General features: G+C 49.2%; 1 protein-coding gene across 3 annotated transcripts; it reads left to right on the plus strand.

Annotated features, from left to right (window-relative positions):
* The first annotated feature begins 67 nt into the window (after window positions 1-67).
* ASXL1 (ASXL transcriptional regulator 1) lies at window positions 68-15,249 on the plus strand. Of its 3 annotated transcripts, none has more exons than XM_042892766.1 (12): window positions 68-139; window positions 3,024-3,106; window positions 5,367-5,475; window positions 6,484-6,604; window positions 6,680-6,777; window positions 7,055-7,148; window positions 7,423-7,575; window positions 7,996-8,159; window positions 8,263-8,359; window positions 8,825-8,930; window positions 9,335-9,950; window positions 10,676-15,249. In XM_042892766.1, exons 1-12 carry the CDS (start codon window positions 80-82, stop codon window positions 13,580-13,582), a joined length of 4,608 nt encoding a protein of 1,535 aa, XP_042748700.1. In that variant the 5' UTR covers window positions 68-79; the 3' UTR covers window positions 13,583-15,249. The 3 variants fall into 3 exon arrangements, with proteins under 3 accessions (XP_042748700.1, XP_042748699.1, XP_042748702.1); XM_042892768.1 differs by lacking the exon at window positions 68-139 and adding an exon at window positions 4,770-4,977 and having other exon boundaries at window positions 3,040-3,106; XM_042892765.1 differs by having other exon boundaries at window positions 6,484-6,777.
* Window positions 15,250-16,167: the final 918 nt, after the last annotated feature.

Consider the following 16,167-nt stretch of genomic DNA (forward strand, 5'->3'; position numbering starts at 1 on the left):
CGCCCGCCCCGCTCCCGCCGCCGCCCGCGCGCGCCTCTAACGGTTCGCGCCCGCCCGCCGCCGCCAGCGCGGGAGGAGGATGAGGGAGATGAAGCAGCGCAGGAAGAAGGAGCGCACGTGGGCCGAGGCCGCCCGCCTGGTGAGGGCCCGAACGGCGCGCGGGGCTTCGGCAGGCCGCGGGGGGGCGGAGGGGCCCGTCCCGGGCCGTGTGTGTGTGTGCGCGCGTATGTATGTATGTATGTGTGTGTATGTATGGGGGGTTTCTCGGCGGAGGGCCTGGCCCTTCTCCCCGCGCCGTGCGGCCATGGCGGAGCTCCGGGCCGGGCCTCATCGCCCCGGCCCTGACGGGATGCGGTCGCGCGCCCGGCCCCGCGTTGTGCTCGGGAGCGCGCGCGGAACGGTGAGCTGCCCGGAGACGGAATGGAAAGGAAAGGAAAGGAAAAGGAAAGGAAAGCAAGCTTTGTGTCCTGCTGGCTGAGCGCCGGGCTGCGAGCTGACGGCGTGTGAGGTTTATAGGGCTGCGGGTTTATAGGGCTGCTGGCTGTCCTGTTTGGCTTCGTGCTGCTCAGAGATGGTGACTGCAAGGCTCGGAGCCAAGGACTGGGCAGGAAAGGAGCACCCGGCCATGCTGCTCTTGGGGTCTGTACTGAGGTAGCCGTGGTGCTCCTCCTGTGTGAGGTTCGTTTGGGTGGCTGAGCCCAGGGGAAGCCCCGCTGTGTGGACATCTCTTGTCCTGCAGCTCACGTCCCCTTGGGTGTGAAAAATGATCGTATTTTTGGCCCTCGTGACTTTGGCTTGACAAACCAGAGAGGGCAGAAGTTGGGTGCTGTGGAGCTGCGCTGTATCTCTATGGGGTCCCGGTTCTGTGGGGCTGTGTGCAAGCATTGTGCCCGGGCTGCAGGCAGCACAGGGCTGTGTGGCACCAAATCCCTCCTCATCCTAAAGTCCTGAGCTCCAATGGGTGAAAACCTCAGTGTGTGGGGCTGCCCCGAGCACTGTGCTCAGTGGGTGGCTGAGCAGCTGTTTCCTGATGCACATCTTTGCCCCTGTGAAGCAGTGAAGATCCCCTCCCAGGCATGGTTTCTCTCACCTGCCCTCTGGGCCTGCACTCTGGACACTAGAATGGAGATGTCAGGCCCTCAGCAGCATCACAGAGCAACTGAAGGACCAGAAATAGAACCATCTCCTGCTAGATTATCCACTTAGAGAGACCTGCAGTTGCATAGCTGCACTCCCAGCTTGCAGGACTGATTGTAAATCCACTAAAAATAGATCTTTATTTAACGTTAGGCTTACAAATGCTCCCTGTCAAAATGCTTTTAATTTTCCTTTCTGACGTGCTCTGCTGGATTTCATATTCCTCTCCATGTTTCTGAGAATTGCAGGTAAAAGTGCTTTTTAGTGTTGCTGCTCCTACAGAGCTAACGTCATGCATACCCCATAAAACAAACCCTTAGAGATGAGTTGGGCACCTGGAATCGTGGCATCGTTTGATGGCCGCTGTCAGAGCCGGGTGCCCACACCACTCATGGTTCAGCCTCCATCACTGGGCATGTAGGATCCTCAGCTCTGTGTTACAAATGGTGGAGGAAGGCGTCTCCTTGGGGCAGGGAATAGCTGCTGTTGCTGGAGATCCTGTTGGAATCCCCACCAATGTGGCAGGTAGGGGTGGTGCTGCTGGCTGGAGGTGTGGAAGCCTCCCCACTAGTAGTATGTAGTTGTTGAGTGGAAATTGTTCCCAAGAGTGCAGATTCTTTTATTTTTATGTAAACGCTCATTTGTGCTCAGTTTTAGGCTGTGCTGTGTCCGACACTTGAGGTAGACTTTGTCAGCTGTGAAGGATTCCCTTGTTTTCCAAGACAGGAATGTTCTCCTGTCAGTGTCTGTCCCATTGGGGTGATGCAGAGCACTGGGGTGTGAGGAGGGTGCAGAGATGGTGACCTACAGAGGCTCTGTGATCAGTGGAGGGAGGCGTGCTGGAGCTGCACTGACAAGGAATTGAAAGTGTTTACGCTTAGAATTTGGCTTATTGCATTCTTTGATCTTTCCTTTAAACTCTGTGTGTTTGTTGCATGGGATCTCAGGCTATGCGGTTCTTTCCCAGTAGCTTACTGACGCCCGTTCTTGTCATCTTCAAACACCTGAAGATTTCATGCAGGGTGGCTATGGTTTAAATAATTCCTTGATCAGAAAACACGGTTGAAGCGCAGAGCTGAAGGGCACGGGGTTGGGTTTCTCTCTGACCGAGGGATGGGCTGGAAATGCAGGCAGACCATATGAGCAGAGATGTCAGTCCTCTTGGAACCCTCGAGGTCCTGCCAGTACTGTGGAGCACTCATTTCCACAGGCTTTAAAAATACATCTACTATCAGCCTGTCTAATTCCTCATGTGTAAGTTGCAGTTCTGTTCTTCATATGATGTATGGAAGGACGAGCTGTTATCTGTTTTATTGCCTTTTTTAGTGTCTGACTTCACTCATTTTCCTTCAAAGGCATGCAGCTTTATTTTTTTTTTAAGCACCTACCCATCATTTTTTCTGTGTCCTTAATCATTGCTGTCTTTTCCTGAGCTCTGTCCTTCCCAACACTTACCCACAGCACTCCCCTTGATAAGATGAGCTGAATGCAGTAAGCCAAGGCAGGAATTACACAGTTGCCCAGTAATATTTCTATTGCCAGAAAAATGCTGGATTCCTTACTGGGAGGTAGGGAGGCATATGGTTGGGAGAACATTTTACATCATTAAAGGTCCCTAACTACTATGCTATACAGTTCTGAAGGCTGTTTGGTAGCAGATTGGTGTTGCATGTTGGGTTCTGATGAAGCTCCCCCTGGCTTTCATGTTGTGGAGTCGAGGCTTTTGTCATGCTTACTATGAAGTACCTGAAATTTTTAGCACCTGTCTTCTGTAGGTAAATAAAGCTCTCTGAGGTGTATTTTAGGCTCTGATCCCTGGCGTGTTGAGCAGTTCTGTGAAGGTAGATGCAAGCCTGTGATGACACTTGGTATTTCTGTCTCTTCAGGTGCTGGAAAACTACTCGGATGCTCCAATGACCCCAAAGCAGATTCTGCAGGTCATAGAGGCTGAAGGACTGAAGGAAATGAGGTTAGTATTGATGATCACATGTGAAACCCAGCATGTGCGTGGTGCAGGCTGCATAGAAGGCCTGAACTGTTCTGTGTGACTCTGCCTCATCCCCAGCCTGCTTTCCTGCTTCCTTTTTTTCCCTTTCCAGCATGGTAATTTCAGTTGACAATACAGTTACTTATAATACTTTTTTTTTTTATTGGATTTTTTTTTTGTAACCTATGAAGTTCCCTTCATCCATCTGCTGTGACACAAATGCCCCTTGCAGATCAGCCTCCTACACTGATTCAAGCACTGATTTACTCCCTCTGCATATTTCTCTCAGAAGTAGCTCCCGGTGCTTTCTGCTATTAGACTCCAGTTTGGTAACAGTTTCTGTTCTGTCTCCTCTGATTCTTCCTTTCTAGAGCAGACATTACATTTTAGGAGACTCAGAGGGATCTCACTGTATTTTCCAGTACTCAGCTGGCACTTCTAGTACTTCTGAGCACTGTGAAAGCACTGCTTACACTGCTGTGGCTCTTGACACTGTACAGATATGTCCTCTTCAGTTGCTGCTTCACTGGGGCTGCTGAATGCTCACCCCATGGCTGGGCTCTTCACCACACACATCTCCAGTGCTTTGGTATTGCAGCTCTCAGAAGAATCCAGCCAGTGCAAGCTGCCATGTGGCTTCATTTTAATGGATACTCCGTGCCTTTCTGGATCAGTCCTCCACCTTATGCAGGTAGCTGAAGATCTCTGTGCTGCTCCAGGTTGCATCAGGAACGTCCTGAAGCAGCAGTTGCTTTGGGCTTCTCCCAGTTGTGCCAAGTGACCTCTCACGTTAGGGAGCTGCAAACCAAACCTTGCATTGTGCAGAGCCCCGCAAGCTGCGTCGCTCATCTGGCAGTCACTGGGTTTCCTTTGGGATGTCTGCTTTTCCTTCCTGTTGTTAACTCTCTGCTGTAAGAAAAGCCTGTTTTCTTCCCAGCATAATTGTTCACAGGACACAGGCAGCGATCCTGTCTGCTAAACATGCAGCAGGTTTTCCTGCTACTTGAATAAAAGCCCTTCCTGAAAATGCATTTCCTGAAGGAAACAGCTTAGCGACTCGGGAGGGGGTTTTCCTTTTGAATCAGTATTGAGGCTGTGCCGTCCTGCTCTGGGGGTGACCTCAACCAGTTGGATGGGCCTGGATCTTAGCAGCCCTATGGACCCTGTGCTAAGCTGGGATGTCAGCACCCAGCAGCAGAGCCAAAATCTTCCTCCTGGAAAAGTTCTGGCCATTTGTTTTTCCCTCCTTCAGGGAAAAAAAAAAAAAAAAGAAACATGTCTGTGGTTTTTCTGTTGCTTTGTTTTTGGTGTTTTTTTGCCATTTCAAGAAAACGTGCTCTGTGGCTGGCTGGCTTACTTGAAACATTCTGTGAAGTACTGAAGGGAAAGCACTGTCTGACAGGCCAGAAGGCTGGGAAATTTTTTTCATGGTATCTAAAAATGATTGAGGGTGATTTTTGTCTGCTTCTGAGGCTTGTGAATAAACACCCAAAACCCAAATGCAACGCAGAGTGAAAACAGAAATGGTTCTGAACTCAGTTTTCAGTATGAGAATGATTTTCTTTGATTTCTTCTTGTCTCCATCCAGTTTTCAGTTTCACTTTTAATAACAGTGAAATCAGGACTGCTTTAATGTCTCTTCCAGGTAGCTTTCTGCATGCCCCTGTGTGACTTACTGGAAAACATGAGGCTGCATGGCACAGAAGTTCCATTGCTGTGAGCGTAGGATGGCTGCTTTGGTCACAAATGGCAAAACTGGGGCACTGTGAGGGCTTGCCAAATGGGTTCCTCAGACCTTTTACATCTAACTCTGCCAGTGCAGAATTAAATCAGGAAAGACATCCCAGAAATATGTATGTGTACCATTTTTGCTGTCTCTGTTCTTGTTTTGCTGCTGCTGACTGAATCTGGTTTTTAGTAGAATCAGTCCTGGTCTGAAAATTACAAGCAAGGTAATGGAGGAAATGTGTAATGAAAGAAGTAACTAAAAATGACCAAGAGTAACTTCAAAACGAGCCTAACATTTCCTGTGTTGTGCAGATTGCTTTGCTGCGATGTGCTGAGGCAAATGGACAGGTCAGAGTGGGAAACAGTGATGTTATTCTGACTGCAGTGCCTGTCCTGTGAGGTTAATGAGTCTCATCTTTGTTCCCCTCCGTCAGCAGCTGATGCTGATTGAAACAGATGTTTCATTTTGGGCCGTTTCTGGAAATGATCCCTTTTGCACCCTCCTGTTTTTCAGTGGCACCTCTCCCCTGGCCTGCCTCAACGCCATGCTCCATTCCAATTCCAGGGGAGGCGATGGGCTCTTCTACAAACTGCCTGGACGGATCAGCCTGTTCACCCTGAAGGTAAATACAGAGTTTGTGCTCTGGGCTGAAGGCTGAGCTGCGAGCTGTGCTTGTTATGTGTAGCTGAGTGCTAAAGTGTCACTGAGCATCGCATGGGCTGAGTGTGCTGCTGTGAGATCATTGTGTGAAAGTGTCTGTGGAATTCATTATTTCATCGTAGCTCTTGTACATTGCTGCTGTGTTCATCCACATGTGGTACAGTCCTTTCAACCTGCCTGTTATTTCACGAATTGCACCAGAAGATAAATGCTTATTCCAGTTTTCTGTTTTCAACTCAGGTGTTGTTTACCAAAATAGCCCTGTTTCACTCATCCAAGAGCCACAAAGGAACATGGCCAGCCAGTAACTTGTGTTGGTCTGAGGGCTTACAGCTACAAGTAAAATCTTGATAGCAAAATGTATTTTCCCTCAGAGTTCTCTCTGAAATGTTTTATTTTAGTCTTTTGTCCCAGTAATCTTCACTGTTGAAAATGCCTCGGGCTTTTCATTGGCATTCTTTTGTACTGTTGGATACCCTGATAAATATCAGCTTTATGGACCACTAATATCTTGCAGCTCTTTTACTGCCATCAGAAAATGTTGTTAAACTGTCACACTTTGGAAAAAAACAGAAGGACTTGAAATGGTTTTGGTTACACAGTTAGTAAATGCATCTCCCAAGCTTGCTGTCTTAGTAGCTGGCTTCTTGAGTGATGCTCTTTAGCTAGTAAGAATGAGATGTTGAGATATTTCTCTTTCTTAGAAACTGCATGCTTGATTCACAAGAGTGATATAAAGTTACTGGTGTGTGCTTTAGTTATATCTGATGGAAACGTCCTCAAAGTGTGCTCATGGCTTACGTGACTTCTGCTCCTGTAGAAGCCTACATTTCTTTCTGCATGAAGGGGATTAAAACAGGGAAGAAATCAAAATAAAACCTGGATCTGTGAAGCCAACAGCTCCCATTGGTTTAAGCAGTAGGGGCTGGGAGGAGGATTGCAGCCACCTGAGTTTTGTTTGTCTATTTAGAAGGATGCCCTGCAGTGGTCTCGGAACCTGTCTGTGCCAGAAGGGGATGAACTGGAGGATACAGCAGATGCAGAAAGCTGCGAGTCCAATGAAACAAGCACTGTGAGTGGTGACAATGATGGTAAGTGTCTAATAACATTCATCTTAAGCTGCAAGTATCCACTTCTGTTTTTGGCTGAGGGCTCGTCTGTTTCAGTGTCCCTTGATGAAACCTCCTCCAACGCCTCCTGTTCCACCGAATCTCAGAGCAAGGGACCCTCTACTGCCAGGGAGAGCAACAGAACAGCCTCACAGGTAGGAGAAAGGACAGCTTTCCATGCTGTGTGACAGGGACCAGGGGTGCACAGGTGCCTCAGGGAGAGTGGTGGGGCTGTGTGCTTGGGTGAGGAGTTTCTAGAAATCGTACAGGGTTGAAGTTCTGAGTTCTCTGCTATTCATAAATATGGTTAGTGACTGATACTTGAAGCTAGGTGGTTCTTTAACTGGGAAATACGTTGCTTGGAAGATTGTTTTGCCTTCCCATCGTGTCACTGTGCCTTTGTTTTCTTCTTGTTTTCTTTTTGGACCACAGGCAACCAAACAAAAGAGAAAGACAGGCGTCATGTTGCCACGTGTTGTCTTAACGCCACTGAAAGTAAATGGGGCACACATGGAGTCTGCATCTGGTGAGCATTGCTTTTGTCTTGATGATTCTTATAAATATGTGGATAGCTTTTGATCAGTGGTCCCTAACAGAAAGTTTGCCTGAGGACTTCTTTAATGTTTGCTGAGAATGCATATGACTGATTTGGGCTACTGGGGGTGCGTTTATCTCAGTCAGCCAGTAACCTGTAAGAATCAAACTGTTTTTATTAGCAGATAATTCTGAAGGGCTAAAAACTACTCTGCAAGTTGGTTTTCTGTTCTTTGCTTATTCCTGTAAAATTCTGTTGCTTTTAGGCTTCACAGGAAGGCATGCTGATGGGGAGAGCAGCAGCACATCCAGCAGCAGCAGCAGCTCTTTGGCTCTGTGCAGTGCCACCTTGCGCAGCCGGACAGAAATAAACAGGGATCCTCCACAGCTGCTCAGAGGAATCCGAAAGCCCACAGCTGGTGAGTGCTTCTGTTACAGTCAGGCCCTAAAAGCCAGCAGTGATGACATCTCTGTATTTCTGAGTAAAGAAAACCCTTCCTTTAGAAGGCACATGATGATCTTAAGGCTCGTGGTCTGGATCTTTCTCTCCAAACTTAGTGAACCAGTTGTTTAAGAGTTTCCTGCTGTGGAAAACGGTATTGAGAACTGTGTCTGTATGTGACAGCAGTGTGACTCGTGTCAAAGTTCCAATTGTGTGCTTAGTATTAATTGGCATGGTTGAGAAAGCCATTCTTCATGCTTGAATACTGCAGTCTTTACTTACTCCTTTTGCTGCAGTAGTTTACAGTGTGATCTGTTGTGGTGTCTTCTTTGCACGTAACGCTGATGCATTTTTATACAATAATGCTTTATCTTCTTTGCCTGCCCTTAAATTACAGGGCAAATGAAACGAAACAGGGGTGAGGATATTGACTTTGAAACGCCTGGTTCCATTCTTGTCAACACAAACCTGCGGGCTCTGATAAACTCCAGGACCTTTAATGCACTCCCATCGCACTTCCAGCAGCAGCTGCTTTACCTCCTTCCAGAAGTCGATAGGCAGGTAGGACGGTGCAGCACGTGGTTGTTTTCTGCTCACCCTATTGGCTCTTTCTGGCAGGACAGCTGAAGCACTGTTTTCTTTGTCCTGTTTTTTGTCCCCTAAGGTTGGGGCTGATGGGCTGATGCGTCTCAGTGGCAGCGCTCTGAATAATGAATTTTTCACCCATGCTGCTCAGAGCTGGAGGGAACGCCTGGCTGACGGTGAGTTGCTTTGCTTTCTCTGGTGCTTGCAGAAAAGGCACTCATTTTAAGGGCTTTCTTCTTTCCCAGTTAGGGAGTGGGAATGTAGTCCCAGGATATGGGGCTGTCTTGCCCCCAGCTCGTCTTTATTTTCCTTTATAATCATGGATTTCATATTCTCTAGATGCCATGCGATATTCAGAACAAAACAGTGGGGGTGTAAAGTGGTGCCAGACTTACCTTTTCTTGAATGGTGACCTCCAAGTGGTAAAATACAGTGTTTAATTTCCAGATTTACTTCAGGCTTTGTGACTATTGCATTTAAATAGTTGCAGGTGGCACGTGGATCCATAGTGGAGCAGAAAGCAGAGAATAAGAAAAACATGCATCCTTATATATAACTTCTGTTCTACACTGTTAAAAGAGATCGTTTTTACAAAATCAGTTTTGCTTGGAACTGAATTTCAGTATCTTCAATCCCTGTAGGTGAATTCACACATGAAATGCAAGTTCGAATTCGGCAGGAGATGGAGAAGGAGAAGAGAGTGGAGCAGTGGAAGGAGAAGTTCTTTGAGGACTACTATGGACAGAAGTAAGGAATTGTGCCTCGTCTGGCCTTTTTATGGATGCTTATGCAGGTGGCAGTGTGTGGTTCTGCTTGTGGATACATGAGAAGATGGTTCCTTAGGGGGAATTGGCTTGGTCAGAGCAGAATTTCATAGCCCATCTGTTTTGTCCTCAAGACAAGTTAATATGATTTGTTTTCCATCACGTATCTTTATGTTTTGCCTGTTTCCCTTACTCCCTGTGACAATAATGTGGGATAGCAGATACAGAGATTATCTCATTGCAGGCTGACTTAATGAGGTTTTGATGAGCCTCTGCTTTGTAATCTGTATGTTACTATGTATAGTGGTGACGGTACGGCTATGAATAATAGATGAGATGCTTGGGATGAGCTTTAGATCTTAACTAGTTTCTGCGTTGGCCTTACAGGTTGGGCTTGACCCAAGAAGAATCCCAGGAGCAGAATTTGGTGCAAGAAGATGCCGAGAACAGGACAGCTCTGTCTGTGAAAGGAGAAAGCAGGCTGCCACGCGGTCCCTCCACGCGGCAGAGGGATGGGCACTTCAAGAAGCGCTCCAGGGCCGACCTGCGATGCAGAGCCAGGAGGAGCCTGTACAAATTGCGTGATTCTGAGCAAAAAGAGGCTTCCAAAGACACTGCTTCTGTGGGACCGGATTCCTCTCTTCATAAAGACACAAAGTCTGAGGTGGACCAGAAGGAAGATGACCTGACGAGTGCTTCTGCTGCAGCGCTGAAGCCAGAGAACTCAGAATTGCATCTCTCTCCAGAGACTTCCAAACTGCACAGTAAATCGGAAGATCTGTCACTGGCAACTGCAAACAGGATTCCCTGTTTGTCCCAGGAGAGCCCTGCTCGGGAACCAAAGGACCAGAAGAGGAAATGCTTTGAGGAGGCTGCCTCTGCCTCCTTCCCCGAAAAGAAGCCCCGGCTTGAAGATCGTCAGTCCTTTCGTAACACAATTGAAAGTGTTCACTCAGAAAAGCCACAACCTACTAAAGAGGAGCCAAAAGTCCCACCCATCCGGGTAGGAAAGAGAATTATAGCTGCCTGCTATCTCAGGGCTCTCACGCTTAGTAGCATCAAAACATTATTAAAATGTCAAGTGTTGTCATGTTAGCAGAAGTGGAAGGGTTTCATTGGCAGAGCTGGCTGAGTACCTCTGATTGCCCCAGTTTACTATCTTGTTTAGAAGGGCAAAGAATGGAAAATCATTCCAAGGTCTTTGTGCAAGAGCTCAGCATAACCTTGACTTACTGTGTTAATTTTAATTTCTGTGGATGCAGAAATCATTTTTCCTGAAACCAGCTGACTCGTTGCGACAGAGACCTTCAAATCAAATTCTTTATCCTGTGTCATTTCCCCGTTCCTTTCTTTTGGGGGCAGAAAAGTGTTCCTTCAGATTTACACTATTTCAACTGGAGGCATCCATCTTGCTAGCTTCAGAGCAGTCACCCTGATGTAAAGGAGACCATTTTGATTTATGAAGGTCTGAAGGCAAAGCACCTATTTCGTGTTTGTCTGCTGGCTCTGGCGAGGCAGCGTTCATAGCGAGTGAGCTTTACATCCCGCATGACAGAGCACATAAGCAGGGGTTACGGGAACCGTGCTGCTGCTCTGCCAAAACTTGTGTTGAAGTTGGAATTTTAACTCCTTAACGAAACATTGCGACAAGAAGACGTTCAGAAAATGCATGTTGCTGTCTGAAAATGGTCGAGCGTTACAACCGAGTGTTTTCTCTTTTTCTTTCAGATTCAACTTTCACGTATTAAACCACCCTGGGTGGTTAAAGGTCAGCCAGCTTACCAGATATGCCCCAGGATCATCCCCAACACGGAGCCCTCCGCCCGGGGCAGGAGCGGGGCCAGAACTCTCGCAGACATTAAGGCCCGTGCTCTGCAGGCCCGAGCCCAGCGAGAAGCTGCCGCCGCCGCCATTGGTAGTGGGGGCGGCCCCGGCGGAGGGAGAAACTCTGAGGGGGGTGGAGGAGAACGCAGCAGCCATCGCAGACGCAGAAGATCAAAGAGAGCTCGGCGAAAGCGCTCGTCAGATCTACAGCGAACACAACTACTCTCGGCTCTCCGTCTGAACGGAGAGAAGGCCAGCTCCGAGGCGGCCGCGCAGGCAGCCAGCACAAATTCCTTTGCCTCCTCAAAACAAGACTCCTTTTCTTCAAAGGCTGAGGGAAGCGGTGTTCTGCAGTGCGCCGCGGGCGCTGGCTCAGGGGAAGCTCAGTCCGGCAATGGCTCACCCGGAGGGCAGCGCTGTGATGCTCTGACGGTGTCGGCATTGGACAGCACGGCTTTGGAGAGGCCACAGGAGAGCCCCGAGCAGCTCTTCTGCGATGCCAGGACTGAATCCTCATCACGTGCTGCGTCGCAGGAGGGGCAGAGCACAGAGGTGACACACGTGGTTCCTCCCGCAGTTGATCTGTCGTGTGCCCAGGCACAGGGAGCTGAGATGGGTCCTGCAGGAGGCAGGGTTGTGTCAGAACTCAGAGATGTTGGTATTCCCGCTGTACATCCTTCTGATGTAAAGGAGAATTCCACCGGTCATCCTGCTCTTCTGCCAGAATTGCCATCAGGTGGTAAAGAATGCCACGAGCAGAACATGATATCAAGATTTAGATTTAATGGCTCTGAAACAACGTTAGTGGAACAGTGCGTGAAAAACTATAGTGGTGACTCCAAAATAGTGACTGCTGGAGCACAGGAAGGAGTGCCTGCACTGTGTAACTTCACACACCTGCAGGCAGGGAGAGAGAGTGATGGCAAACTGAGCAACGAGGAACACAATGCGGAATCTCTGTTGAAATCCTCTTTACGTGATGGCTTTGTTTCTCAGAATAGGATAGATACCTCTGAAAAACTGAGGGAGAGGTGCCCTGGAGCAGAATCAGAAGACGAGTGCCAGCCGTTGAGGGAGACTGGAGAGTTCAAGGCAAGCGGAGATGATGAAGTACAGAGTACACACAGTGAATCAACAGATACTGCTTCGGATTTTGAAGCTGACGTGGTTGATGAGAATGTGGAGATGGAGATGTGTTACAGAAACCTCAGCTGTAGGGAGGTGGCTAGGAAGGGCTCCTTCTGTCAGAGCAGCACTGAGGAATGTGATAAAATTAGTTCAAAATCATCTCTGGAAGCAGGTGATCTGCCCTGCGGTGTGGACTTCTCGTCAGTGGCCACAGTGAGCACTGCACCTCCACCTCAGAGGTGGGGACTGCATGCACCATTGCCCCCAAAGCCAGAGAGGCCATCAGGTTCTGCTCAGTCCGTGTCCTCTGATGCCAGCAGCCCTTTGGTGAAGCAGCTGCTTAAGGGGAACCGTCTGCTGGAAGAGGTTCTCCCTGGATCTCACACCAACATCGAGGTGGAAGGCGCGCGGCCGCCTCTAGACAAGCAGTCAGAAAGCCTCCCCGTGCCGATGGAGAGAGGTGGCAATTGCTATTTTGGTAAAGAATCTTGCCCAGATGTGCAGATAAAGACAAGTGCCCTAACCAGGAGTGATGAGTTCCACCCAGTGAGATCTTCTGTAGATCCCCAGGAGAACACACGTGGGTCAGGAGCAGCATTGCCTGGAGTGGAGGGTATGGAGAATCAGCCCGTTCCAGAAAAACATTCCAAAATTGGCTTAACCTTAAGCTGCCAAGACCAACTGGCAAATGTGGCAAGTGCCTCTCAGAAGCCTGAAGACATGAGCCCTCGGGAAAGAACGTTTTCTTCCTGTAGCTTTGAAGAGCAAAAAGAATTGGCTAAGGTCCATCGGGTGCCACAGCATAACCCATTAACAAATGTCACAAAGCAAAGTCCTGAGGAGCCGAACCTGCCTCCAGAGCCTCCGTTTTTATCTCCAAATGTAGATTCTCTTGGCCCAAATCAGATGGGGAATGCATCTGTCAATCAAAATTATGTTGGAGTTCAAGGCAAAAAGCTCTTCGGTTCTGGTTTTCCTTGCAACCCCAGCGTTAGGCTGCATCACTCGAGGGCTTCGGATCAGGGGTCAGCCATGGGAGCCTTGGCCCCGAGCAAACAGATTTCTCTGACCAAAAGCTGTGCGTCTGCAGAAGGAATGCCGGCTGCAAGGGAAGAGTGGGCTTCGAAGCAGCACGGGAACACCCTGGGAGGAACAAAAAATGAGAACATGTTGGCGTGTGGCAGCCCAACCAAGAGCAGCGGGGAGAGGCAGAAGGATGCAGCACCAAACCCTGCGGAGCTGCGGGAGCATTCGCAGAGCGTTCCTGTGGCGATGGACTTGCCGTTCCTGAAGCTTTCAAGGGAAGCAGGAAAAAGACACAATCACCCTTTGGAGCCTTCCTCCATACCCTCTCAGTTCAATATCAAACAAGCGTTTTATGGGAAGCTTTCTAAGCTGCAGCTAAATTCCACCAGCTTTAATTATTCATCCAGCGCTCCAGCTTTTCCCAGAAGCCTCGCTGGAAGCATGATGCAGCTCAGCCACAAAGCGAACTTTGCTGCAAACCACAACACGTCCCTTTCCGTGCAGATGTTCGCCGACAGCAGCAGCGTTGAAGAAATATCCTTCAAGTGTTCGTGCAGCCTTAAAGCCATGATCATGTGTAAAGGCTGCGGGGCGTTTTGTCACGATGACTGTATAGGACCCTCTAAGCTCTGTGTATTGTGCCTTGTGGTGAGATAATAAATTATGGCCATGGGACAGGTTGTATATTCAGTGTGCGTATTTTGATAACGGCTGATCCTAAACCTGTACACAGGATACGGTTCTGTTTATAGTAGAAATGCTATTATACTTCGTTTCGGTGAGGAAAGTTGACTCTCCTTCCCACTGAAATCTACAGTGCAAAACCCTTCCTTGCTCACGATGACACTCCGATTTCTGTGGGCTGTGCCCCACCGGAGCCAATCCTGCTTTGTGCTATCATGGACGTGCTGGCTGTGCCCTGGGATGTGTGTGAAGCTGACACCTGGCTGGGAAGCAGTTTGCTGTGGCATCCGTGGACCCTCCGGAGAGGAGACCTCTACATCCAAAGGAACTGGAACAGGGTGCGTTCTATTTCAGGGCTGCTCTAGGTTAGCCCCTACAGTCTTCCACTCTCCCCTTCTGCCATCTCCGAGGTCGGTTGTGTGCTGAGCACAGCAGTGCAGGCAGGACGCAGATGCCTCCGCGTGGTCTCTGGTGCCAAGGTTGGACGCGGTGAGCAGCGAAGCGCTCTGTGGTTGGAGCTGCAAGAGGAAGAATAGGCAGCACGTGGCAAGGGAAAACGGCTCCTGCCTGCAGGATGTGCGTGGCTTTGGGTTGCCCAGCTGAACTCTGGCACCAGCTGAAGGCTGAGGCTGCTGCAGCCTCCTTGTAGCACACGTCCGTGCAGGAAGGCTCTGAGAAGCGCAGTGCATGGCCAGCAGCCGTCTGTGCATTGCAGCCCTGCAGTGAGGACCTTACCGTGACAGCATCTGACCACTTGCAAGTGTCTAGCTGTGCATCTGTGTGACGATCATCTTAACATTTAAAGCAGTGTTTTTTCATTATTATTATTTTTTTTTAATATATATTTTCATTCTTGGATGTATAAAGTGAATTATTTGGCTCCTGTAAGTATCCTCTATGCATCTGTTTGATCATGTATTTATATGTTGTACACAGTACTGGCCAACTCTGTAAATGGATGTAATGTACATAGTACATAAAGGGTTCTTTTTTCCTTGGATTTTTCGGGCTCTCCAGCAGTATTGCATTAAAGTGGTGTTAGTTGTTAATCTGCATCTGTAGTCAGAGCAGCTGTGTTCTGTCTCGCCCAAGGTGAGGCTCTGCCTGCCGTGCCCAGGGCTCCGTGCTTCACTCCTGGACCTTGTGCAGCTGCTGCTGTTGCTGTGTCTCCCGGTGGTGCACGAAGGTGGATGTCCTCACACCTCTGGTGGCTGACAGCAGAACAGCTCCTCTTCCTCCGGAGCAACTCCCGAGCGCGAATTGCTTCAGTGGGAGCAGAACTCAGACGTTCCTTAAGAAGACAGTAGAAGGAATAGGATTTTTTTAGTACTTTGTTTTTCTGCTTGTACCTTTTCTAGCTCTCTCCTACCTCCCTTGACTGTGCACTTTTTTTTTTTTCTTTTTTTTTTTTCTTATTTTTATTTTCTAATGGAAACGCGACCCTGAGGGCTGCCCCAGGTTTGGCCTCTGCAGGGCTCATCCTTCACACACCTGCAGGGAGACGGCGACCGCCTGGGCTCGGAGCGGAGGAGCGCGAACCAAAGAGAGCAGCGCGGTGGGCTCTGCTGCTGGGGGCCCTGGGCTGCGCCGAGCCGCCTGGTGTACGTCCCTTGTGTTGGAACAATAAACACTCTCTACAAGCTGCGTCTGTGCTTGCAGTGCTCTTTTCCTCAAATCGCCCTCTGTGGCGACGTCGCTTTTTCTTTCCTCTCTTTTGAAGCGGGAGCGTTCGCCAGCTTGGCTCTGGGGATGGGGAAGGGGCGCTGTTTGTTGTCTCAGCTTCATCCCGTCGTTTTCTTTGTACCCTTGCAGATAACCAGAGGCCGTGTGCCCACCTCGGGGAAGCAATGCTGCGAAGCTCAGAGAGGTGCAGGCACTGCTGAGCCCACAGGGGCCATCCCTGAGCAGAGCTGCCCCGTGCCTGGCTCTGAAACATTTGCAAAAGCTTGACGACGACACCAGTTACACCGAGTTGTTTTTAATTCGCTACCAATCAATTTATTGCAATAGTTTTTATTTTTTTTCCAGGCAGGAAAGGCTTTGGAAAGGAATAATGCAAATGGTGATGTTCTGTGTCTCGGTCCTGGCCTCGGTGCGTGGATGTGCTGTGTGTGGTGAGCTCATGTGTCGGGGTTTTGGGGCTGCAAGGAAGGAAGCGCACGACTGCACGGCGCCTGCCCTAGGTGCTGCCTCACCATTCATGCTGAACTGATGCTCTGCTGCCTGCTAGGGGTCTGCAAACGCCGCTGCGGGTCTTTGCAGTAACCAAGCAGGGTCGTTGCTTAGGTGAGCTCCGGTGTGTTAAATAATTGGAAGCCTGGGCTGTGTTACGGGAACAGCAGGCCGGGCCTCGTGTGTGTGCCGTGAAACCTCAGCTGTGTGTGTGTGAATGGCAATCACTGCATGAGGGCTTTCTGCTGCAGCCAGGGGCAGTGCAGGTCTGGAGGTTCTACCTGCATAGTGCTTGGAGAAAGGCGTTTTGGGGGTGCAAAGGTTTATTGTACTGAGTGAATAAAGCTGACAATGAAAAATCAGCGTTTTCCAGGAGGAGATGGAGA

Source organism: Lagopus leucura, unplaced genomic scaffold (assembly GCF_019238085.1).
Source record: "Lagopus leucura isolate 7727_CA_CO unplaced genomic scaffold, USGS_WTPT01 130-10_obj-0_obj, whole genome shotgun sequence".
Classification (NCBI taxonomy): domain Eukaryota; kingdom Metazoa; phylum Chordata; class Aves; order Galliformes; family Phasianidae; genus Lagopus; species Lagopus leucura.